Source organism: Ruditapes philippinarum, unplaced genomic scaffold (genome assembly GCF_026571515.1).
Source record: "Ruditapes philippinarum isolate M1 unplaced genomic scaffold, ASM2657151v2 ctg2331_1_1_1_1, whole genome shotgun sequence".
Taxonomy (NCBI): domain Eukaryota; kingdom Metazoa; phylum Mollusca; class Bivalvia; order Venerida; family Veneridae; genus Ruditapes; species Ruditapes philippinarum.
This window is the reverse complement of record NW_026863580.1, coordinates 448,585-474,370: the sequence shown is the minus strand read 5'-3', so window position 1 is coordinate 474,370 and position 25,786 is coordinate 448,585. Positions and strand designations below refer to the sequence as shown.

The window sequence follows — 25,786 nt, the reverse complement described above, 5'->3', positions numbered from 1 at the left end:
ATGTGGGGGTTGCGTTCATTGAACGCCGCCTTTCCTTGTTGATCTTGTTTATCATATTTTAGCTTATTAAAATTATATTATAGGAGTGGCTTGTCTCAACTCGGAGAGGTAAAATATCTTGACTATTTATATCTAAAACATTGTCTTATTTTCATTTGACCCTAACCAATTCAGAAATGACATTTGATAAGTAGACAGTCATTTACTAGGAAATTGCTTATTACTGTTTAATGATAAAAAAAACCGTTTAGTTGACCGATCGTTGAGATATTATCAAAATATATTCGAACCGACGAGGTTAAAAAAACACACAAAAAACAGACAAACGAACTAAGCTAATTTATTGTGCACGCAAAAACTGTTTTAAAACAGGGTTTTATTTAAAAGTTTGCCGCTGTAATATGAATGAACAAGGGCCCGAGGCAACTTTGGAGACAGACATGCCCATCGCCAGAGCACCGTATGAGTCACACATCCATGTCCAGTTGTTCTCGTTCTTGTGAATAGCAGTGTTTTATAAAACAAAAGATACTAAACATAAAATTACTTCTAAATATATCAATGGCATTGTGGTTTAGGCCTCTCAACCAAGGTATCATTGGTTCGAGCTCTACTCTGGTCACGACAAGTTTTTTTCCATATTATATCAGTTTCTAGTTGTTTCCAGAAAGTGGGCTCGAAGGTCATACATATAAGTTACACAATATTGCACAAAATAATTAACATAGTATCTCTCTGTCACATAATGCTGGTTTTCCTCCCACGTTTCACTCTTTAAATGCATAAAGTGGAATTGCTTGCATATTAAGAGAACGGATTAATTCAATGAACAGTTTTTAAGTCGCTCAAAACACATAGCACGTCGTAAAGTAATGATTCAGCTGTAAAGATGACTATAATCTATTGTCAGAATTTATAAATCAAACAAAGAGAAGCATTTGTAATGTATTTTGTCTTAACAGATCATGTTTTCAAGAAATATTCTTCTCTTATTTTTTCATTGTTACTAAAAAATAGATAAATACAGAATCCCTAAAGAAAGCCCAACACGGCAAAATTGAAAATGTTGCAGGCTCGGTTTGATTGAGCCTGTTCATGGACGGTACTGGAAAGTGCAAGTTACCGTCCAAAAGATAATATTTATGGCCGTTAATTCTATAACATCGAGTTTTACATATTAGCAGGTTTATCATAAAGGTTTAAGTACTTCAATGATGAATAGTTTTTTTTTCTACATTTGAAACCACTGTTCTCGAATACAATATGACATATCACAAAATGTTTCAAATCTTACTGTTTTTCTTAGATAGTTATGTGCGTTGTAATTTATACTGAACAAAAAAGAAACGTCTCGTTGAAGTACGCAAGAGTCGGCAAAAAGTTCATTTTTCCTACGGTATACTCGAACACTGCCATCAAGCCCAAGCTCGACCTCGCGCAAGTGATTGCGCTCAGTTTTGGCAGATATACAGTTGTTATGTGTACCAGGGGTGTTACATGTAGCAGAAGTAGAGGTGGCAGTTTGGAAGCGATTGTGCAGGTGGGTGTTCCGAATAGAGCGGTCTTGGGCACGCGTCGTAACGCGTGGACGTCCACTACATGGTCGATCTTCTGTACGCCCTGTTGCTTGAAAACGTTGTTTGAGGTGTCGAATAGCACAAGTAGAACATCAAATATTCATAGCAAACAAACCAAATTATTTTATTTTAAATAAATTTATCCTGCCTTTCGAATGGAACATTTGGAAAATTTGTGTGTCGTTGATTATAACGCAACTAATACATTACTGTGTTTGAAAGACTGGCATGATCAGTACCTGTAAGTATTCATAAAATATGATAAACAAGATCATCAAGGAAAGGCGGCGTTCAAGGAACGCAATAAAAACTAAATGTAATTTCAAAGCTGCGTTGGACAATTAGATTCTAATGTAAAATATCAAATCAAGCTTACCTTGATCTCAGCTCTTTGATTTCCCAGGATTTAATGGGAACAATCGATGTTGAAAGACTGCCACTGACTTAGGTAATATTTCCTCTACATGATACGTTGTCTCAGCTAAATAAAAGTAGATATCGTAGGAAATGGCTTAATGCTCATGTTCCTTAGGATTATTTGAAAATGAATTTCACTTTCTACTAGTTTGTCCTGTATATGCAGATTTAAGAACTATATTGCTAAGAAATATTATACTTGTGCAACAGAGCACAAATTGAATATAATTATTATCGTGTTAAAATGAAAATGTTATAAAAAGTCTTGCCAATTATGTTTATCATGCAACAATTCGAAAAAAGATGATTATGCAGTTTTTATTTAGATACGTCTAAATTTTATCTTCAACAATGTCATTTGTGTGAATTGTTTTAATGTATTGATAATTGTATCCACATAACTTTGTATCTTTTTTAATGTTATTAATGTTACAATTGTATATGTTATGGGCTGGTGGCCTAAATCAATAAATTCTGTTCTGTTCATTAATAAAACGAAGAACTACATTTTGATTAATGTTTGTTTTTGGGTTTTACGTCATATCGATACAGTATAGGTCATATTGCGACGTTCCAGTTGTACTAGTGGAGAAAGACCTCAGGTGCCCTTCCGTGCATATTTCAGGCACGAACGGGCACCTGAGTGATTAATTAATGAACTTCTTAACAAAGTTTATACATAATTCTACCAGAAACTCTTAAATCTCACACGGCCCGTTCGACAAATCTGCACATGCGCAGTACGTTAATTCTTCCGTTCCTCTCGGTCTGACAAAATTCACGCCACACCGATAAACTTGAGCTAACTCGCGAACTTCGCGTTACCTCATTATAGTTCATGAATAGAGACGCGAAGTATCATCTGTATGAACGCAATTTGAATACAAACTGGTACTGGTACTATATATCTGTTACATAAAAAACAATAATGTATTAAATTACAATCTCACGTAATACTATAATTCCTCAGAAACAACCAAAGTCATTGAATTTCATAGGTTGTCGCTTCTCAAAGGTTCTCTTTAAAAAAACACTTTATATTAACACAGATTAACTTTAGTAAATGTTAATTCAGTAGTGGTGGCCGTACTATTGCTTGTGGACGGTACTGACTGACGTCACTGATAATTCCGATGATAGATAATCGTTGCCTTTTGGTTTGCTAAGATTTGGCGGATAAAGTGAACCGGACACGGCCTTTAGCTGCTTATTGCTTGTACGTTTGTATGCACGTATTGCAGTACTCATATGTCCAGGTCGTGCTGCATTTAGTTGTTCGTCGACTCCTTTTTGATACAGGCTTGTTGCCGTGGTTACCGTAGAAGAGTAAGCAATGTTCATCAAGTTATATAAAAAAAGATAAGTTTATGTCATTCTATTGGCACCTAATTTTACCATTATTGTAATCATAACCTTCGAATCTGTGGTTTCATAAATAAAAGAATCCTACCATGTCTATTAAAATAGATAAATACAGAATCCCAAAAGAAAGCCCAACACGGCAAAATTGAAAATGTTGCAGGCTCGGTTTGATTGAGCCTGTTCATGGACGGTACTGGAAAGTGCAAGTTATCGTCCACGCCCCCTAGCACCGGCTTAAGCAGAATTCAACATTTAAACATGAAATAGTAAAATCCGCAGATGTGTTCATACGGCGGTTATCATGGAACCTTCAATGTGACACTTCGTGCCATTCCATGAAAAGCGGCGTATGGTCCCCAAGTAATAAAAACGTGTGCCCTAAACGAGAAAACAATGGGCGGAACTAAATAAAATGGAATTTTGAAAGGGGATCAGAGGTTATGAAGCCTGCGTATCACAGATAAGACGTCAAAAGACAAATTTAAAAAGCAGGCAACATATCCTAAGGGTGATACAACATTATTCAAGTAGGAATATTGGAACCACCCAACTAGAAAATGCCGAAAAGTTGAAACTTAAAATACTAAAAAAACTTTAATAAAGTTTCCTTTTAAAAGGAAAGGCTTGCACAGTTGTGCCTTCATCCCAACCCTTTAAAATTTTTTTTTTTTGGTTTCAATTTATTATCACAATTTTTTTGAATTACGGTATTTGTATATCATAAAGGGTTTATTTAGTTGTTGTTGTTTTTTTTTTGTTGTTTTTTTTGTCAAAACGATTTGAAATCTATTCGCTATTGTATAATCAATCGTAAAAATACTAACGTGGAAATCAATCTATCATACTGAAGGGAAACAAGTGTGCACATTTCATTTCCACTTTTTTCGCAGAGAAATCAATTGTTTTGGCAGTATATAGCAGCTTTATAGACAAGTAAATGCACTTAAATACTTCGTTACGTGGTACCAATTAATAAGCATGTATCAACTATGTTACACGATCACAGATACGATGCGCTATCTGTAGATCAGCACGTGGTAAGGTTTACTTAATGATATGCATGGGCTATTTCTAGATTACCTCACCAAGACGTTGAATTGCGTTCAGTAGATCTAAATATAACTCGATCATGCACTAATATTCTCTGTGATTTGGACCACCCTTTGAAGACGGAATACTACTACAGTCAACATTCTCTATTGTATAAAACTAATACAGACAAAAACAATTATAAAAGAAACTAACATTTGCGTTCATTGAACGCCGCCTTTCCTTGTTGATCTTGTTTATCATATTTTGAAAAAGAATTGAAACGGAATAATTTCGTTTATAATTTATTACGGTTTAAACCAATAAATCAAGTAAAAATAGAAATCCTATTTATATAAACAAACTTGGATTACCGAAGTAACTAAAATAGCTTAGATTTCCGTAATATTACTTCGTCTGATTTCGCAGTATCACGGAGTCGCCCGAATTGTCACGATTGCAATCGGAACTACATCGGCTATTATCATTTATCCGAAGAGTGACGGAAAAGGCCGAAAAGTTGCGATTGGCACGATTGCAGCTGGTTTCCTGTTCAATCATGCAATTACAAATGTAAGCAGAAAACCACCTTACCGGAACAAGTTTTCCAAAACAGATGGCTGCAGGCCAAAAATGAGGATTATCAAATTTCTGAATTTTGTAAAACTAAGCAAAAATGTCATAGGAAATCTCGTATGCAAAGGACGCATTGATTAGCTGGGTATTTTCATTCGTCACTGACTTTGCCGGAATGTCAAGTCTTAAAGCCCCCCAATGCCCGCCATACTAATACTGCACATCTTTTCCATGAAAGTTTGTATAGTATGAATACCAACATTTTGTACTGAATATCTTATTTCTCCATAATAAGGGGTCGGTGGTAAAATATGATAAACAAGATCAACAAGGAAAGGCGGCGTTCAATGAACGCAACCCCCATATGACCCAGCAACAAGAACCGAGCAGTCTTCTGGAATCAAAGACAGGTATTTACGAAAGAGTGTTAAAAGGCATCTAGGATTGATCATCATCTTCGTACTATTATACATTCTTCGGTAGTAACTTGAAATATTACTTCCTGCATCGTTTTTGATTTCTCACCAATTAACCGTACACATTAGTCTATATAATCAGCTGCCCGCAGACCAATAAATTTGCACACATAGAAATACACTGCATATTGTAATCAAGCAGCATCATTCTTACTAAAGACAGAACTCCAGACGATACCTTTAACAAATAAAACATAGGCTTGAGGGCAATATGCAAGTTTACGGACTGGTTGGTCAGACTGAGGAAGGTATATGGCCCGAAGCGCAGCTTTAAGATTTTCAAAAACTGTATAAATAAAATTTTCACAAACTGTATAAATAAAATTTATAATTAAATTAAAGACAAATCATGACTTTTTATCAACATTTAATAGCGAGCTCGACGATGTACTCTGACTGAAAACGGAAGCGTAGACTGGTGTCCTGCGCACTTTTTTATGAACCATTATAGAAAGGGGGAACCAGAATAAACGGAAGCAGTGTATAAAATGACAATTTTAAAATAAACGTAAAAATGAACGATTATTTTAAACTATCTTACGGTAAAAGTAAATCGAGCTCGCTTTGAGGCTTTGCCTTTTTCATATTAAATTTATGTCTCTGATAAAAAGGCGATTCGCCCGGCCATTTTCACAGTTATCGTCTGTTTGTGTCGTTGTGAAATTCACACGTCGTGAAAGTTACGTTAAAACGGTTTGCAACATTTTCAATTTTGCCGTGTTGGGCTTTCTTTAGGGATTCTGTATTAATCTATTTCATAAGAATTATGGACCGCTCCCGGTCTGTATGCGGTTTATGGACCGGATGACGTCATATTAAATATAGAAGAGCATATGCAAATGAGGTATAATATTCCTCAATGTTACTGATATAGGCAGTTTGTTTATTGGCCTTCGTGACTGACATGTCCAGTTCCTTCATTCTTCCATGAAGACATCTGCATACGTCGGTAAATTCTGACTTTGACATGTCAAATATGTTAAGGTCATATCGGTCATGACCGATGACAATAACAGTATGTAGAAGTTATTTCTTTGTTTCCCTTGTAATATATATATATTATACTTCACAGAGTTAACACAAGTAGCCACGAGAGAAAATATAACAGCTCGTTTCAAATATAATGTGATCTTACATACACATGTACAAACAAAACCTTTTCTTTTCTTTTTCATTTTCACTGGTTTAAAGTCACTTTGTCGTCTTCCACATAACACCCTGGGCTCTCCATCATGATGTCATTCTTAATTATTTCATGATTTTCATTTCATTTTAACATAATTTAACATATGTGCAAAGATTTATGTGCTCCTCGTTATCACTCACTTCTCACGATTTCCATTTATTTATTATATTATTCAAGCATAGTCCGGCCCTTTGGAAATGACATTCCATCATTACACTGTGCAAAATTCTAACAATAATTTTACAGTCTGCTGAAAAGCTTTTCAATAAATTTATTGTAATTGGACGTGCAGAAATTTTACGCAATATTTATATTTAGGCTTATATGATGATACGGAAACTACGAGGGTTGTTCAAATATGAACGCAACTATGCCAATATCTCGCTTTTAGCCACGTTTTGCATGAACGTTGTACATGTATCGCATAGATGGTTGTGTAAGCTCTCAATTGATACACTACATGTGTAAATTAGTTCAGTCTAGCTTTGACAATAGCTCGATTAACGCTTTTTACTGAGTTATGGCCCTTGATTAGTTATGTAGTATGTATATAGAGTAAAAATCGTTTCCGGAGTAGTTCTCTGCAAGTACTGGCTGGAATTTAACGAAACTTTATGGGAATCATCAATACCAAGAGGAGATGCGCATATCGTCGGCTTGTTCCGGTCAGACACTTTAACTCAGAGTAATGGCCCTTGATTAGTTATGCAGTATGCATATGGAGTAAAAATCGTTTCCGCGCTACATCTCTGCAACTACTGGCTGGAATTCAACGAAACTTTATGGGAACCTTCAATACCAAGAGGAGATGCGCATATCGTCGGCTTGTTCCGGTCAGACACTTTAACTCAGAGTTATGGCCCTTGATTAGTTATGCAATATGCATATGGAGTAAAAATCGTTTCCGGAGTAGTTCTCTGCAACTACTGGCTGGAATTCAACGGATCATCAATATCAAGAGGAGATGCGCATATCGTCGGCTTGTTCCGGTCAGACACTTTAACTCAGAGTTATGGCCCTTGATTAGTTATGCAGTATCCATATAGAAAAATATTTGTTTCCTCGCTACTTCTCTGCTTCTACTGGCTGGAATTCAATGAAACTTTATGGGATACTAAGAGGAGATGTGCATATAGTCGCCTTGTTCCGGTCAGATACTTATAACTCAGATTTATGGCCCTTGATTAGTTATGTAGTATGCATACATCTCATTGGCATTTCCAGATTTTACTATTTAACACAAAATTATGGCTCTGTTATTACCCTGAATATTTATCAAGTTCAAAGAATATTACTGTTTATGCCATGATTAATATATAAATAAAGCCTTATGTCTTCAGTTGTTGTGTTAATAATAACCAGTACTCGGCGGGGGATATAAATTCAACGAATTTGCTTGTTCACTTACAAATGTTTAACTTCAATATCTGTACAAAACATTTTATTTTGTTATTGACCCCTGTTGTGATTTGACCATGTGAAAGTCTGCTTCTTCAGTAACCAGCACCGTTTCCTCTATTAGAGTAGGAGGGTATTAATCATTGTAATTATAAAATAACTTAATCCTCCACATAAAGCAGAAGTATGTAATACATATCTTGCCGCAATGATCGTCTTTGGGTAGTTTGAACGTTTTGTTACTAATCGATTCAAATTCAGGGAAATATCATTTAAGATAGCAGTAGTTAGAAATCGCAACAATACCATTGCTCGCACGTCTTAAACATTTTACCAATTACAAATCTCAAAAAACTTGCTTTCGTGGTTTTCATTTTGTCGGCAAATTCGTTTGAATCGCGTTTTCTGCATTTTCGGAGACAAATATCTTTCCATGCGCTTAAAACAGACTACACATTGCAGAAAAAAACATTTTAATTTTGCCGTTTACTGTGATAAATTGTTGTTTTTCTAAAATAAAAGTGATGTTTTTCGCTAATTTGAAATTTGGGAAACTGTTCATTTTGTTCCTGATTTTTTTATCATTATTTCCTTTTTTGCTCGTAAAATAATTCTATTTTGTGCAACAATTCAATTAACAGTGTGTACGATATAAAGTAAAATTAAGTTAAAAATAACTATGTTATTTATTGCCTATGATGTCAACTGATTATGAGTGACACTTGACAGATAATGAGATTGTGGCGTTGGATCGAAAACTCATAATCATAATCAAACCGCTGAAATCGAGGATATGCAAACATTATATGTCATCCAAACTTCAATCTGTAAGGTGAAAGTATTTATAGCACGAATTGATTGATTATATCATGAAAACTTAATAAAGTCATTTTACGCATGTTTTTTAGTTATTTTTTTACTTTAACAAAAGAATATAATTTATTAAAAGAAAATATAACTTGCTTCTTGATTCTAGTGACCTCTGTACATTCATAAGGGAAGCAACTTTTCAGTAGAAATCACAGAGACAGACATTTCAACAATAGAAATTTATTCCCTTCAGTCTCGCACTTTATTATAAATCTTAGATTTCAGAAACTTAATTAGTCATGTGATATTTGGAATGATCATGATGGGTCTCCTCAATTTAAAGTTATCTAAAGATTTGCGCTTTTCTGGGCATGAGTGTTACTTGTTCGTTACGCATTTTACGCAAAAGAATCTTCAAAAACGTACTGTTTTAGCTCATAATCCATACCCAGGTAAAATGATAATTAACATCTATGTTAGCACAACAACGAAAAGAAATGTGCATGTTTGATTTGGATTCGCCAAATCATCCTGTTTAATTAGCTAGATACTGGAATAACTTTCCCTTAAAACCAGGGTCGTTACTCTGACACATGACTGTTCTTTTTGTAAATCACATCGTAAAGTAATTGTTCACATGGCTCAGCATAATACGTTTCAGCTGTTGCATCATTGTTCATATTTTGAGAGTAAGATTTTGTATCGTTCTTATGAACCGCAATCATATTAATATTACAAATAATTTGCACAAACATATAACTACAGACATGACAATGGTGAATTTGTTCACAAAGTTTAGAGAAAAAGCAGGACCTAAATTTATGAACCACATAAATTCTGCCTTCGTGTTTTCCATGTCGTCAGTAATTACGTTTTTGTCGCATTATTTGCATATTGAGAGAATATAATCATTTAAATCAAATCTTTAAGACGCTAAAAAATCCAACATAACACTTTGCTGAAAACGTTTAAGCTGTGTCGTTGATTGAAATAAATTGTATTATACTTTTGAATTCAGAGTGATTTAAAGTAATTTATTACAAGGAAATATAATGTATTTCTGGTTGTGTGCCTTTCGATTGTTTTATTCATATATTTATTTAATAAATATTTATTTTTATACGAAACTGAGCTGACATTAATGATTTTACTTTTTGGAATTATCTTTGTGCTTAAAACGTAAAAATATTTTGATATATACATGTATATGTACCATGCACTGACATTTATATTAAACTTGTATCTTATTTGATTTTTACTTAACAATACTTTAATTTAACTCATTTTTTTCCGACTGCAATAAGGAAATGGAATAATCTTCCATCCACACGATGTTTGTTCCCTTTCTATCATCAGCACAATTTGAAAAATAAAAATAAACGACGTGCGCGCATTATTTTTTTGGTGAAAGAAAACTTCACGTTTCTCATACAAGGCTTCGAAAAACTTGTAGTTGTTTAAACTACCATTTGTATTTGCAAAACATGTCAGTGTCGCCTTTATGTCTTTTTGGCCAAACATAAATAACTTTTATTTCTTCTTTTAGTGTACACAGTTTGACACAGCTCGACAAAGTTACTTTGCTATTTGAATAATGTTGACATTGATTTAAATGTTCTACTTTGAGGCAACCAGACCTTCCTGGCCGACTGAAAGCATAATATTTTCACATGTACACACCTATATCAAAGAGACAAAAATATTCATTTAGCACTCAGACACATAACCATTATATTTCTATATTTGAGACACAACATTATTAATCTTCCCCCCTTCACAACTTTTTCATCAATTCTGTGTTCCTTTTTAACGCCCATTTCATTGTGTATGCTTATATCCTGTTTTAAATATATATGATTATGTTACCACCAAACGTTATTCTTATTCTTATTTTTTCTCTCATATGTCTAATGAAAAAAAACTCTTCTGCTTCCAATAATATATTTATTCAAAGTGTATTACATGGAACATATACTATGTTTCTTGAGCATTTAAATTCGCGTCTGTATTTTATCATGCCATTACTATGACAACTGCCTGATAAAGCCTGTCTGAGAACATCAACCTTTCTCAGTCAGTGACTTGAGAACACTTTTCCATGCTTAAACCTATGGAAAAGTCAGAGGATATCAGATTTTTCAAGCACCTCCCACTTTTTGCCGGACTACTTTCACAATGTAAACAGCTTAAAGCATTGCAAAAAATAAAAAGATAAAACAGCCTAAATAAAACATATTTATTTAAAAAAAAATGTTACAAAAAAAAATAATGATTTTTAAATGATTTAATTTTAATTAAAGGTATATTTACACAAATTCTTATTAAGATGCTTACATCTTTAAAAAACATCTTCTGCTCTTAGACATCTAAAACAACAACAACAACAACATTAATAATATTAAATAATTTTAAAAAAAAGATGAATTCTTAGTAACAAAATCAGAGTAAGGACAGGAAAAAACATTAATTATATTTACATCATTCTCAAGTTTCACAAAGATAATTATAAATAATACAAATAAGCACTTTTTAATCTTAATTTGACAATCCTTCAACTTTATGGCAACGTTCAATGTGCACTGGGATGATTTGTTGGAAGTTCAAATGATGAATATTGAAGAAATTTATGACAAGAATGAATTTGAAGTCAACACTGGTATTGATCCATCAATATTTGATGAGGAATTTGATGAAGAAAAACAATACAATGTTACAAAGTTATTGACTGATTCTCAGCTGTCCGAGTATTCAAAGACTCCTGTTTCAACTGAATGTCTTCAAATTCCTGAAACTGCTGCTCAATGTTCTCAAGCAGCATCTGATCAATATCCTCAAGTTGATGAAAATCACAGTGCTGTGCCTGTCCTTACTGATGTTGCCTCTGAAAATATGAACAAAGGCTTTATAATGGTTGATATGGACTCTGTAAAGGCATTTAACGAGTCGGAAAAAAATCAGCATACAAAACGTAAAATTAACCAACATATAAACAGGCTAAAAACTTTTCTCAAACTAAAAAACGAAACACGAGATTTCCATTCCATCCCAATGACGGAGCTGGATGAGCTTCTTGCCATGTTCCTTCTCTCCATTAAGAAAGAAGATGGAACAGACTACGAGCCGAGTAGTTTACGAGGGTACATATCTACATTTGACAGAGTTCTCCAGGAAAATGGGTACCAATTTACCATAGCTAGCCAAAAGTTCAAGACAAGGATTTCCCCTAACAAATCAGACTAAATCGGTAATTACAATTTATTACGTCTATTCAATAATCTTTTGGAAATTAAATAAATCCAGCAAAAAACTGAATTTCAAGATACATGTATTTCATCATTATAAACTAAGACGTTTAATCCCCCCCCCCCCGGACTTGTTTCGCTTATAATTAAAAACAATAATTTTGCCTGTAATGAATTTTTGTTTTTTAAATGATCGTTTAATTCTCTACAAATAATAATGATATAAATCAACTATTTTTCAAACAACAAAATGATTAGCATGTAAATTTAAGGCAAAAACAAAAACAATCTAAAAAAATCAGGTAAAGGCAACAAAGAAAATGCTGCCCAACCAATAACAGATGAAGAGATTGACAGGCTTTATGAAACCGGCCAACTAGGTCTTTCTTCACCACAGTCTATCATCAACACTTTGTGGTTAACATTTACCATACATTTCGGCATGAGAAGTGTAGAAGAACACTATCACTTATGGTAAATTTAAATGTCATCTCTATTAATTAAAAGACAGTTAATCAGTCAGATTATTAAACCTAAAAAATTAAAATCCATAAAAAACTTTTTTATTTCAAAATCACTTATCTCAAAATCTTCTAGTAACGTTTTTCTGGAACGTAAACTTTAAGGATGTTCAGAATGCCATTCAAAATGAAATTTCATGTGGCCGAGCTTCACCGTTTCACAACCTGAAATTGGAATAAATTTATAATTTTAGTTGCATACTTAAAACTAAAAAAAAAAAAAAAAAAGCATAAATTAACATGTAAATATTTATATTAAAAATTGTACATATAAAAATATTGTTTTCAGTTGGGGCGACGTACAAGTAAAGATCGATGCGGAGGGCACTGAGTTTCTGGAACTTACAGAGCGCCAGACTAAAACACGCACTGGAGACAGCGGTGGTTCTAGGAAGGTTCCTCCACGTATGTGGTCTAGTGGAGATGAGCGGGATCCGGTATCTGCCTACAGATACTATGCGGCAAAGCGTCCACATGGATTCAGTCGGGATTCGGACCCATTTTATTTGGCACCAAGAACAACCCCACCTACAGAATTTGACCAATGGTTTTTAAAACAGCGGGTTGGAATAAAAAAAATTGGCACACTTATGAAAACAATGACTGTAAAATCAGGCATTACACGGCACCTTACCAACCATTCTGCCAGAAAACACACTATACAAAAGCTCAGGCATTCGGACCAGGCACCTACTGATATTATGCAGATCACTGGGCATGAATGTGTACAAAGCATAATCAATTACAGCAATATGTCTTTTGAAAAAGCCAAAAAACTTGCTCTAATATCTTAAGCAGATCTGCCACTTCAGTGAGATCAATTAATACAAATAAATCTGCAACATGTACAAATGCTTCTTACCTTGACAATTGCACTTCTGTCCCAATGCAGTCTCCGCTGCCTGTTTTGCCATCTACACAAATCGAACCTCCAGTCTCTGCTCCAAACACTCAGTCTCAGGTAGTCAATGTTCCAACTGTTAATTACCCCACCCATTTCACTCAGGCTGGAAATGCTCCAGGTCATGTGCAGTCAATGTTTTTTGGTGCTACTGTCCATATACAGAATTTTAATATGTACAGCATGCCTCCAAGGAACGATCAAGACAGTAGCAGTCGTAATTGAACAGTTTTGAAATATTTCCGTTGAACAGCTGAGGTGAACATGTGACCGAGACTCCTTCGTCTAAATCAGTTATGTAAACTGTTAAACTGTTAATATCTGGCTAACAGTTTGTAAAACATTGTTCTTTTTGTGTTAATCTCCTTAATAGCTTTAAAAATCACACTTGTTATCCTGTTAAAGCACAATTAAATTCTCCAGTTTATGTCTGTTTCAGCTAAATTTTTTGAAATGGTAATATGTTCCTACGCCAGATCAGCACTGATGATGTTTATTGTTGGTATTGTTTAATTGACTTTGCTGAATATTTATGATAATACACAGTAAATAAATTGTTAAAGCAAATTGTACCAAAAATTGTGTTGTGTTATAAAATTATTGGTAAAAACCCTCGGACTACTTTTTTGGCGTATAACCCTCTTGTACAAAGTGGTTACCGTATTTTCAGAAATTAGCGCCCCGAATTAAAAAAATAAGATACAAAATCATAATAGTGGCATGATAAAAAGAATAACAGGTTACTGTCTTTTGAGAAAGGGATTTCTCAGACTCGGCTAGATATGGTCCGGAAGGGGCTCGGCAAGCCTCGCCCCTTCCAGGACCATATCTAACCTCGTCTGAGAAACCCTTTCTCAAAAGACAGTAACCTGTTATTCTCTATTTCTCTTTTTTTTGTCTAATTAAAACACACTGATTTTTTGTTTTGTTTTGTATGCTTCTCAGATTTTATAATATGTTATGTTTATGCGCCTTTTATATGTCAACGACTCACAAAGGAGAAGTATTTCATAAGACACTCTGTCTACCATTCTAATCTTTTTTGTAAGAATATTTGAAATACTTTGATCTATATTGTAAATTGAAACAATGTAAACATGTATATATATTCTGAGAAATAAAATATGTCTAAACAAAGTCTGTATCAAGAGTTTATAAATGTCAACTAGTTCCTAATACAACTAAAGTTTCTTGAACTGACAAAATACAAAGAGCCTATGCGATTGTCTGTATAAAGGAAACTCATAGAAAGCATATCATACAAAGCAATTTATCAGGGGTATATAAATTTTCAATTTTAGCATTCATACATGTATATACAAAAAGTAAATATTTCGTGATCGAAATGAGGGGAACTAGATAATGGATTGGTTTTCCTTTATTTGTTCAGTGTGTTTTTCTACAGCACACAGGTTTCTAATTTCAGTACAAGTTTTGATCAATATTTACATATAAGAATAAATAACACAACGATCAACATCATCTTTCCCTTTAGGATAAAATATATGATCCTTACAAAATGCCGTCATTTTAATCATTCTCAAATTCCTATTGTTGTATTGCCAAAAATGTGAATATGTAACTTATCAAAATAATGAGATGGAAATAGCAATACTAGACTTTTCAGCGCAAAATTGCTATATTAAGACACAAGAAATAATACCTTTAACCCATTGCTTCATGAGCATTTTGTGAAAAATGGCTGTTTTCATTGAAAAGTCTCCCGTTACAAGTTCAAATTGCTATAATACTATAAAAACTGCTTCAACACTAATCAAACTTGGCACAAATGTTGACTGGACCATTGTCCTTGCAACAACATGCTCAGACTTAAATTTTCTGTTACCATGGCAACGAGGGGACATCTCAAAATTGCCAAAAATCACTATTTTGCGTTGATTTTTTCCATCAAAATTGATTTCAGGGTGCTGCAACTTATCAATGGATTGAGATAGAGTCAAATGCTTTTCAGCGTTGGTTACACGTTACCTTATGATCAATCTGGGGTCATTTACAGCCTCTCACAAGTCCAAAATTTTCTTGGCGATGAGGGGGACTCCGCCCCCCTTCAAACCCACCAAAACAGAAGGGGGCACATCCCCCTTCTGGCAACCCCCTGATGTATCTTTTGGTTGGGGGGCCGCGCCGAAAAAGAGGTCAATTTTTTAACAACATTTCTCAAACAAAAACAAGTGTTTGGGGCCTAAATAAGGCATTTTTTCATCATTTGAGACAACAAAAAAGGGGGGGGGTGAAAAAGGCGTTAAAAGGCGTGTATATGAAGTAATGGGTTAAGATGGTTTATGTACAGACTCAATCAAACCGAGTCTGCAATTCTCTTGTAATTTTGTTGTGATTAATGCTTCCGAGGGATCACTTTGTTTCCAGATTTTTATATGCATGTGTATATTAACATGCCTAAATGATGTGCACTTATATAACAGTTAAATGATTCGTATGGTGCATTCAATAGGTGTAATAATGTAATGCCACATGTAAACACCTAATGGTAGCTTTTAGCATTGTGAATGAAACAAACACTGAAATAAAACAAAAAATATACAAATTAATATCACTAATGTTAGGCGTACTTTAGTATTTCATCGTTTGACAAAATGTAAAATTTTATAAAGGCATTTATTTACAAAAAAATAGGTTTCATATTTAATGGTTCATAAACAAGATAATTTTAAACGTCCACTGAAGATCTGTGATCCATTAATATCATTGACAAGAAATAATGTGGTTGAGTTAATACCAAAACTACCACGTGATATTCCAATAGAAATAATTATTGGATACAATCTTGTCAATTTAGCCTCGTTTACATTTTACATTTTCGGAGTCCAAAAAGTTTATATCGAATCCTTATTGAACCCATATAGCCTCGTTCTTATCTTTTTCCAAAGTCTATATCAAATCTGTGTTGTATATGAAGCAAGTATATGCACTGTCAAAATGAAAATAAAAGGTTGTGTAAAATAAAGGAGTCATTACTATGGTTGAGGACATTACTGGTTCTATTTGACTGGTACACAGCTATAAAACCTTATATTTAACAACTGTGTTCTCGAGCAGTAGAAATCATCGTAACTGTCTTGAGAAAACATAACGAGATAATTTATTATAACGAAATGAATAGCTGAAGCCACTGACTGTCACAGAAAGTCATCTGAGAGAGTAGTTTCAAAAAAAACAAATATGAGTTCCGACTCCGCCCACGTTCATATTAATTATTTCATATTAATTTTGTTTTTAACAAATATGATATATATTTGACTGATATATCACATATTTCATTGGTAAAATAAAATAATAATTGTTGTTAAGATTGCATGCGTTATAATGATACGTCAGAGTCCAAAATCGTAAATTGACAGAACAAAATAAAATAAAACGGGAAAGGATATCAGAGGTTATGAATCTTGCACATCACAAATGAATCGTAAAAGCAGTCAACATATCCTAAGGGTCTTTATACATTATTCAATATGGAATGATGGCACCGACCAATTAAAAGGCTTAAATAGAAGAAACTAAAATTTCTAAAAGCACAGCTTATGTGCGGTTGCAAACTTTCAGGACCTGAATATAACATCTCTGATTGAATGTAAATTGCGACCTTTATCGGCCTCCAAACTGAATAAAAACAACGCTGACATGACTATGCAATATAGAACGGAGTCCCTTACGAACGTCCAAAAGGTATAAACGTATACATATTTAAAAACGTGCTCAAATACTACGAGATGTCAGTCTACATTTTCGTGGTGACATAATACCGACAACATTTGCCAATAAATAAATACGTATGCATCATTGAATTCAACGAAACTGCTATGGTTATGGAAATAAGATTTTTAAATAATAATCATAATTTATTCTGAGTGTGAGAGGAGCGTGCTTGCGCTTATGTGTGTTTGTGCTGGTGTTTGATTGTTTTTTCTCTCCTTTCTTTCCCTTTCTTCATGTATACACTTACATGTATTTTCTTTTGATGAAAGACAGAAAGCATATATGAAATCTCTCTGTTGAATGTATCGTCATCATTTTCACGTCCTAATGTTTGAAAGAGTGCGGCTGGCAAATGTTTCCATACCTAAAATGTCTCTTGGAATCTTTGTTATGTACTCCATTAGTTTTACATAAACAACATCACTGTAATTCAATCTCTTAGAAATAATCTTGTATGGGTAATTGTTGATGTTTAATTTTTTTTTTATAATTTTCATAAAGTAAATTCTCAGCTTTATTGGTCAAGTAAGATCTCGAGTGCATAATTTCAGCAAAATAGCTTCTCGCTGGAAATAGTTCTAAGTCCTTTACGAGTTCCAATGCCAAAACGATGAAAGGCCAAATGTTGAAACTAAACAATCTTTAATACTCGGCTACAGTGACCACATTGTTACTCCATATATGATAAATCTTTCTTTTATATAATCAAATATTGTATGTCTGGGATAAAAGTCTCACGTCATTAGTTGTTATATATAGTGATGTGATTGCATTTTACCAAGGTAACGACGCCACACACGATAATTTAACATACAATTTTGATAAAAGAAATAATATACTCTCAATAACACAAGAAGAAAAGTAAACTATAAAGAAAGTCTAACAAAATACTCAGAATTTTAAACGAATATTTGATAATATTAATTTGACAGGAGGCAATAACATTCGCAATTTTGTTTCATTCGTTTCCCTCTATCTATTTTACTTGTACACGTACAACATTCTATTCTACTGGTTAATTTGTAGATGTCACATGAACTAAGAGAGCATCAATTATATTTGACAGAATGCGCCACCGCATGACTCGACTATTTATTTTTGTTATTCGACAGTATCTCGTTCTCTATGGTCATGGGTTAAACATGTTAAACGGTAATTTTCATGATTATGCAGTTGGTCAGCTGTTCATTTCAGAAACCTTAATATTTATGCAGTGGTTATAACGCTATCGTGTAAAGGTATATGCTATTTGCCATAAAAAATGTTATTTTTGAATAAAGTATAAGAGTACAATACATTACATGTCAAAAAAACAAAACTTTTCTTTCATACCAGATAATTTTCAAACAATATTTATCGAGCCGAAAATAGGGTTCTTATTAAATTACAACTTTCAGAGCATGATTTAACTTCCAATCTTGCAGGGCATGAATTACTTGAATAAAGGTTGAGGTCAAACATCAATTTGAGGCATTTAAAATGCAAATTTTCTTATCAAAACGTTATAAATCTTTCGTTTCAATGATAATAACATTACTGAAAATGTTTACAAATATCTTCATATATCATGCGACCTTTACTCATTATAAAGAGCTATACAGGATATATTTTCCCGGTGAGGAGTTGAAACTGTAGCGAAAGATATGCTTGCGTACAAGCTTTTAGGTGAATGCGGCGAGTCTATTGAACTAACAGTCACAAGCATCACATTCTACCAATTTTATGTCTCAATGAATACTTAAATCAAGGCAGAAGTCGTTAACAGTACCGATAATTGTGACCTTCCTTTTCCAGAATAAGTTCTAATACAAGTGTACTGGAACAATAAACACGACCATTCATGATAGTATTCGCGTCAATATTGTCACTATTCATCACTTAAAGTACTCGTTTAACAGAAACGAAACAATTATTGTATTTTATTTAACAATTTAGACATATTTAAGGCAAACTGTATATGCTGCAGATTGGCAGATGACTGTATCGAACAAGTCAGTATCTATTGTTATAAACCATCATTCAACTTATAATTTAATAAGTTAGCCATGTGTCTAATATAATAGCTCTATCAATATTACATATTTGTTGTTATCGGGTTAATCTAATTCAATGTTCACGAAATGAAGGAAAAAAGGGAACACACTATTTTATCAAGGTAAGTTATCTTTAAAAACAGGTAGATTAAGCATATTGTTTATGCTTTTCAGAGAAAATCCTCCCACTTATTGAAAAACCAATACCAATGAAAGAATTGACAGATGCTTTTATAAGCTGTTTTCAATGAACGGTGGTTTATTAAAAACCATAGCTCTCATTATATGCACATTGCAGTTTTATTGTTTTGAAGCTGTGAGAATACCTTTTATTGAAAAAAAGCGAAATAAGCTGAATGAAAACGAAGATCTTAAAGTAAATCCTTAATTCAATGTAAGTAAAAATTGTAATATCTCTTTATGCGAGTTTAGTAAAAAAAAGGGAAAAATGACTACAAGTTGTATCCATCATTTAATATGGGTTTTGTTTGCTTGTTTTTTTTTTCGTTGTTCTTTCTTGCCATTAAACCGATCTTGCCATTAAACCGATCTTAACATACTTTTGACAATGACCAATCATTCTAACCGGTTTCCCCCGATAATTAACCTGTAAATACCATTTTTTTTTTACAAATTTACAACTACTTATCTCATTTGAGTTCGTTACAGACAAATGATCATTAGGTACAATGTCGAAAATAAATGTCAACAATAACTTAAAGGTCAGTACTTAATATGATCAACAGAAAAGTAAACAATCCTGAAATGGAGATTGAAGCAATTGAATACAGCTACTGTTGCGGGTATGAAATTGGACACAAGAGAGGACCTCGATAGCAATGGTCAAAGGACTAAAAAGCATACTCAGTTAAAGCCTGACTCATATTATTCCATATTAAATGGAAAAGTGCTCAAGCAATAGCCATTAAGTTCAACAAAACAAAACGCGATTTAAAATAATGTTTGAATTATGTAGGTGACTGTAATAACATGTTTTGTTATATAGAGATATACCTAAATGCATAAGTTCGTAGTGAATTTTATCTTTTTAATTATCTAAGAACGTGTTGTTGTTTTCTCTGTTCGCTTATTAAGTTTGTATGTATTTTGGATTTGTATCTTATGAAAGTTTCTACGACTAAATCGTTACCATTTTACGAAGTAAGGCAACCGTTTCTTGTCAACATTTAAAGTATTTAGGATAGTATTAACATACATTCATTATAAGAAATATCTTATTTGACTCCAACCATTGTCACGGATAAAATAAATGCGTGTGATTATGTATGTCCCAGTCGTAACGTTACACGTGCATGTGCTAGGGATACAAATTCTGCCATGTTATCTCATATTGAAACAAATTATCGCTATTTTGTTTACGAATAGTAATAAAGTGACCTTTTCGCAAGATATCATTATATATAGTACAATAAGTGTGGAATATGATTATAACTGCCATAGGCAATAACGGGAAATTATATGGATGGCTCAACATAATACGCATATGTATTCATGTTTTATCAGTTTTAGTATTTTACACGTTTTAGAAAGTATCGCCTCTGTACAAATACATAAGGTTTTGAAGTACTCAGCTACAGCTATAACTTCTTTTTTTATTAATGTAGGTTGTGTTACACGAGCACTGATATTTCTTTACATGATATTGTCATGCATAAATATTTGGTTTTATTTAAGATCAATTAAAAACACTTCTAATTTAAACTAACGTAAACAAAAGTATTCTAAACTATTGGTTATCCGTTCAACGGATGTCTAAATTGATTATTTGTTTATATCTTTTTCAGGCTCGTATGTTTTTTTCCTCAATCGGAAATAAATATCACTTGTATCATATCGTCTATTAACATCTACAGTCAAACCAAACTTACAAAATTTGCTACGTTTACATCCTGATTGACAACACTTTCTTGATATTATAGTTATCAACTGTTTCATTATAGTATAATATAATACTTAATATATAAAGTCCAGGGAATAAAACAGTTTCACAAATGTTTAATGTCACACCCCATATACTCTGAAGGGGGTATTTTATATTATTCCGAAAACAAAATACATCTTTCAATGCCAAAGCAAACGTTTATTCGATTAACATGATGATGGACGTTTAAATGTGCTGTTTTCGACAGCTAGTCACACAAGTTTATTGATATGTTAAATTCGGATTGATCAAGATAGGCGTTCTTTTTTAAGATATTCCGGGCCTTGTTTTAGCAAACATTGCTTTCTAGTGAATTAATAAGACATACTGGTAATATCAAATTAGTCAAAGGCCCTGCATGCGCAAATCTAATACCACAACTTTTAAACACAATAAAAATCAAACAAACAAATAATCGAAAGCGAATCGCAAAATATCAGTTTTAAACTATGAAATTAGAAATATAGAACTAACACAATTTCTTTAAATAAACAGATATGATGATGATATCAGTGGAAGTGTTTCTTATCTCAAGAATGATCACGAACATGTATCAACGCCCAGAGTGTTTTCTATCATTTGGAACAATTATGTCAATAAAATCTAAGCTTCTCAAATAATTGGTATAAAAATGATAGCTATTAGATGTATTTTATCCAAGAAAACAAAACAAAAAGCCAAAATAATTTATTTCTTGTTCTATCCAAAATTTAAGGCTTTAGGTTATGTCAAACATCATAAAGAAATGATTCACTTTCAAATTCTACAATCGAATATGAAAAAAGCTAAATCATGACATTGTGTTATTGCAGATTTGATGACGGGAAGCTCCCAACAACACAGAAGGGGTTCACCAGGAGGAGGAAGCTTACGGGGCCTTGCATGTGTTACAGTCTGAAAAAGCAAAGTGCGAAAATGTAAATCTTCAATTGTATGCAGATAAATGTCTTAGAAACCTCCTTTTTATAAGGACCGACTACAATTTAAAACATTGTCTTCAATATCTTTAGTCTGACATTTTGTGGAAAAGTGAAGACGTTTGTATTTAAAGTGTGCTCCTTTAATGCATAATATGTCAAAATTTAACTGTTTGCCTCGAAAAGGGAAATGGAGTTACGTTATATATAACTTAATCACCATTGGTAGAAATTTTCTAGATCCGTGTCTGCTCCCAATCTATTGAAAAATTTTCAGCCAATTAGGTTTTGAATGATTATAACATATCCAAAAGAGTAAACAAAAACCTAAAGAACCATTCATATCGTCCTTTCGGTAAATATGGATTACCTTGAAGTGTTTGAACAAGCGCGATTCACTTACAGAAACATACAGCCAATAACAAAGGGTACAAAATAATTAGCAGCAAAATGTAACAGCATGTTTTTAATCTTTTCATTTTGTACAATTTCATGACTTTTAACCGACAAACCATTTAGAAAATCAGTGTTCACTTACAGATTTAGCAACGTGACTATAGTGAAAGAAAAATTGTTTTAAGCATTTTGCCCGGGCCACAAGTTGCGAATTAAATAAACCTTGCCTTCATGTTTTCCATTCCGATGATACAAGTTTTTTTCGCGTTACAATTTTTATTTGAATACTGAGGAAATTATTCTTTAGGGTGCACAATGATAACAATGTTTAAATAAAGCTAAACAATTATGGAATTCTTAACATTGTAAAATATTGTAAAGAAAAAAGTTTTTTTGCGTAATTTCATTTACATATTTACATAAACTATAGCGTGTCTAGATCAGCAAAAATAATGTGACATTTCAATCAAAATAAAGCTACCGCATTGGTTTTTAATTTTGTCCTCTGTTATCTTTTGATTTTAAATGTTTGTTATTTTCATATTAAACATATGATTCATATAAGATTTCTTAATCGTAGTAATTTTAAATTAACTGTTCCAATTTTCAATTCAACCAGGCGAGCATTTGATAGTTTTGCTAATATCATAACTACTATGAATAAGAGAAAGCTAAAGATCTGGAAAATAACAAAAACATGATTATTTTGAAGTGATTATTCAAGTAATAGTTTTACTTGGTCAAAAAAGAAGAAGAAAATGTTGCTATTAATTCCGATATTTAAATAAGCATTATTGTTCAATATAATCAAAAATAGTGTAGTGGTGGGGTTTTGACAATCAACACTTAGTGATGTTTCTATAATTTTATTCTAAAAGGAATATAACCTGTTATAATTTAAAACAACAACAACACATCACATTACAAAACAAATATTTTACAAGACAAATACATTTCACAAACTACATATTAAAACATATTACACAACAATTCAAATTAACAGTAGAAACAATTTCACTATAATTAAATAAAAATAAACATACCAGGCCTTGTAATAGAAGAAATCTTATACAATAAGTAATTGAAAGAAAATACTAAGTATTTCTATAAAGAAATATATAAAAGTTAATTTATATCATAGATGTTGTGACTTTAAAAGCAAGACAAGGTGTGGTCAGTTACCAAGAAAATGTAAGCTATCCCAGACCCGAATAATCTAAAAAATAACTTTCATACAAAATCAATAATCCATCACTCAACTTGTAAAACCAGTTCAATTACCCATAACAAAAGGACAAAAGACAAACATAAACACATAACACCACAATAGTTCAAGTTTTCAAGTTTTCAAGTTTTATTAAATATATCTCAGTATGTAATATACATAGACATGAGAACAAATTCTAATAATGCACGTAATCACAGAGGACAACTTTTATTTAAGATCTTGAAGGAATTTATACGAAAGTGAAAAAAAAAAATCTATTCCGTAATTAATGATATTGATACCAGTCCATCCTAGTCATACTCATGGATTTTAATAATGCGCGACCCGGTCTGTAGATATTTTAATCAGGTTATTTGATTGGTCGATTGATTTACACACCGTGTAAACCCATTAATTATGTCATGTAGGTCAGTCAGGTTATGCAGAAATTGTGTCATTGTGTCAGGATGAGGTTAACATCATGGAAAACGTGGATTTTGTCTGTCTCGGACTTAATCACACGTAATCTGATTAAGGGTAGAAGTTGACATCTTCGTACTGGGTTATTAAATGTTGTCTGCGGTCTGTGGAAACTGGCAATAATTCATTTTTGGAATAAATGTGAATCAGTGAACTGTGTCATTTTGAAATTTATTTGATGGATTATTTATAAGAGGGTCCGATTATAAGATGCTCACAATCTCCTGTTGGCATGCATAACAACTGTAGAAATAGGTAAGTGAATGTTATTTTTATTTATTATTTTTGTTGAGTTGTTTACACGTATAGGGATTGTGCATGCCGTCCAATTTGGTGAACAGGCCACTATGTACAGTCCTTTAAACGAAAGCGAAATTTGAAGGGCTGCTGAACTGGCAGTTTTCTTGTCAACAATATGGATGTTAAATCTAGTGAGCGCGAATTTTCAATTGAAATGCATTTTCCAAACTACAGTAAATATTTGTTAACATTGAAAATGGATATTTCCTTCAAGTTTTTAAACAAACTTTGTCCTGTACAATATAAATTCATGTTAGTGACAGCAAAAAAAATATATATCCGAAGTATTATGGAAAATTAAATGGTAAAGAATTGTATAAATATTTTCTAAGTTAGTCATAATATTTATTTACTTAGAAGTTAGAACAATACAGTAGTTACAATAGAGTGCATAAAAAATGTTACAGCAATATGCAAAATGATTCCATGTGTTTGAATTGTTCTATTATAAAAAGATTTTCCGAAAAATTTAGCATCATCCTTCAAATATTTTACCAACTTACAGTACCTACTGTCTGGTTTATTTATGTATATACAGTATTGAAGTAAGGAACAATCTCAATAGCAAAAATATACATTAAATGAACACATACATTGATATGATTATGTAAAATTAAAATTGTTTATTTATTTATTCATTCATTCACTCAATTATTCATTTATTCATTAAGGTTTCGCACAATATGTCTCATTATGAGATAATAATAATAGATAAATGTTAAGGATGTTAAACAATAAAGAGTAAAAAAATAAATAAATAAATAAACAAAAACTATTAATAATAGAAAAAATAAACAAACACACAAACAAAAAATACAAAAAACATACATCCTTATGTGCAAAAAAAAAATAATTAATTAGTAATAATAATGTATGTGTAAAGAATATACTGCAAATGCAGTAAAATAGCAATAAGGCAAAAAGAAAACAATATAAATGTACATCTGAATCAGCTTAATGGATACTTAGGTCTATAAATTGAGTTTTCAATCTTAATATTATACATATATATGTAAGTTAATAATGTTAATACAATTTATAACTTTACATCATATATTGTACAGTACATTTGACATGTTGATGTATAATATAGTACATACATATACTTCATGTATTATTTATATATAGTAATATGTTAGTTTCTTTGATCTTACTGACTGGGTATGAAATAAGTACATATAAGATGGTTTATTTTTATTTTCCTATTTATATTACATATCTTATGTCTTAATTTGATTTAGTTGTAATTATCAAACTTCATGTGTAATAAGTTTTTACTGT

General features: G+C 32.4%; 1 protein-coding gene across 1 annotated transcript; it reads left to right on the top strand.

Annotated features, from left to right (window-relative positions):
* The first annotated feature begins 12,411 nt into the window (after positions 1–12,411).
* On the top strand, positions 12,412–13,403 carry LOC132722570 (uncharacterized protein KIAA1958-like). Its single transcript, XM_060707091.1, has 2 exons — positions 12,412–12,547; positions 12,884–13,403. Exons 1-2 carry the CDS (start codon positions 12,516–12,518, stop codon positions 13,386–13,388), a joined length of 537 nt encoding a protein of 178 aa, XP_060563074.1. The 5' UTR covers positions 12,412–12,515; the 3' UTR covers positions 13,389–13,403.
* The last annotated feature ends 12,383 nt before the right edge of the window (positions 13,404–25,786 follow it).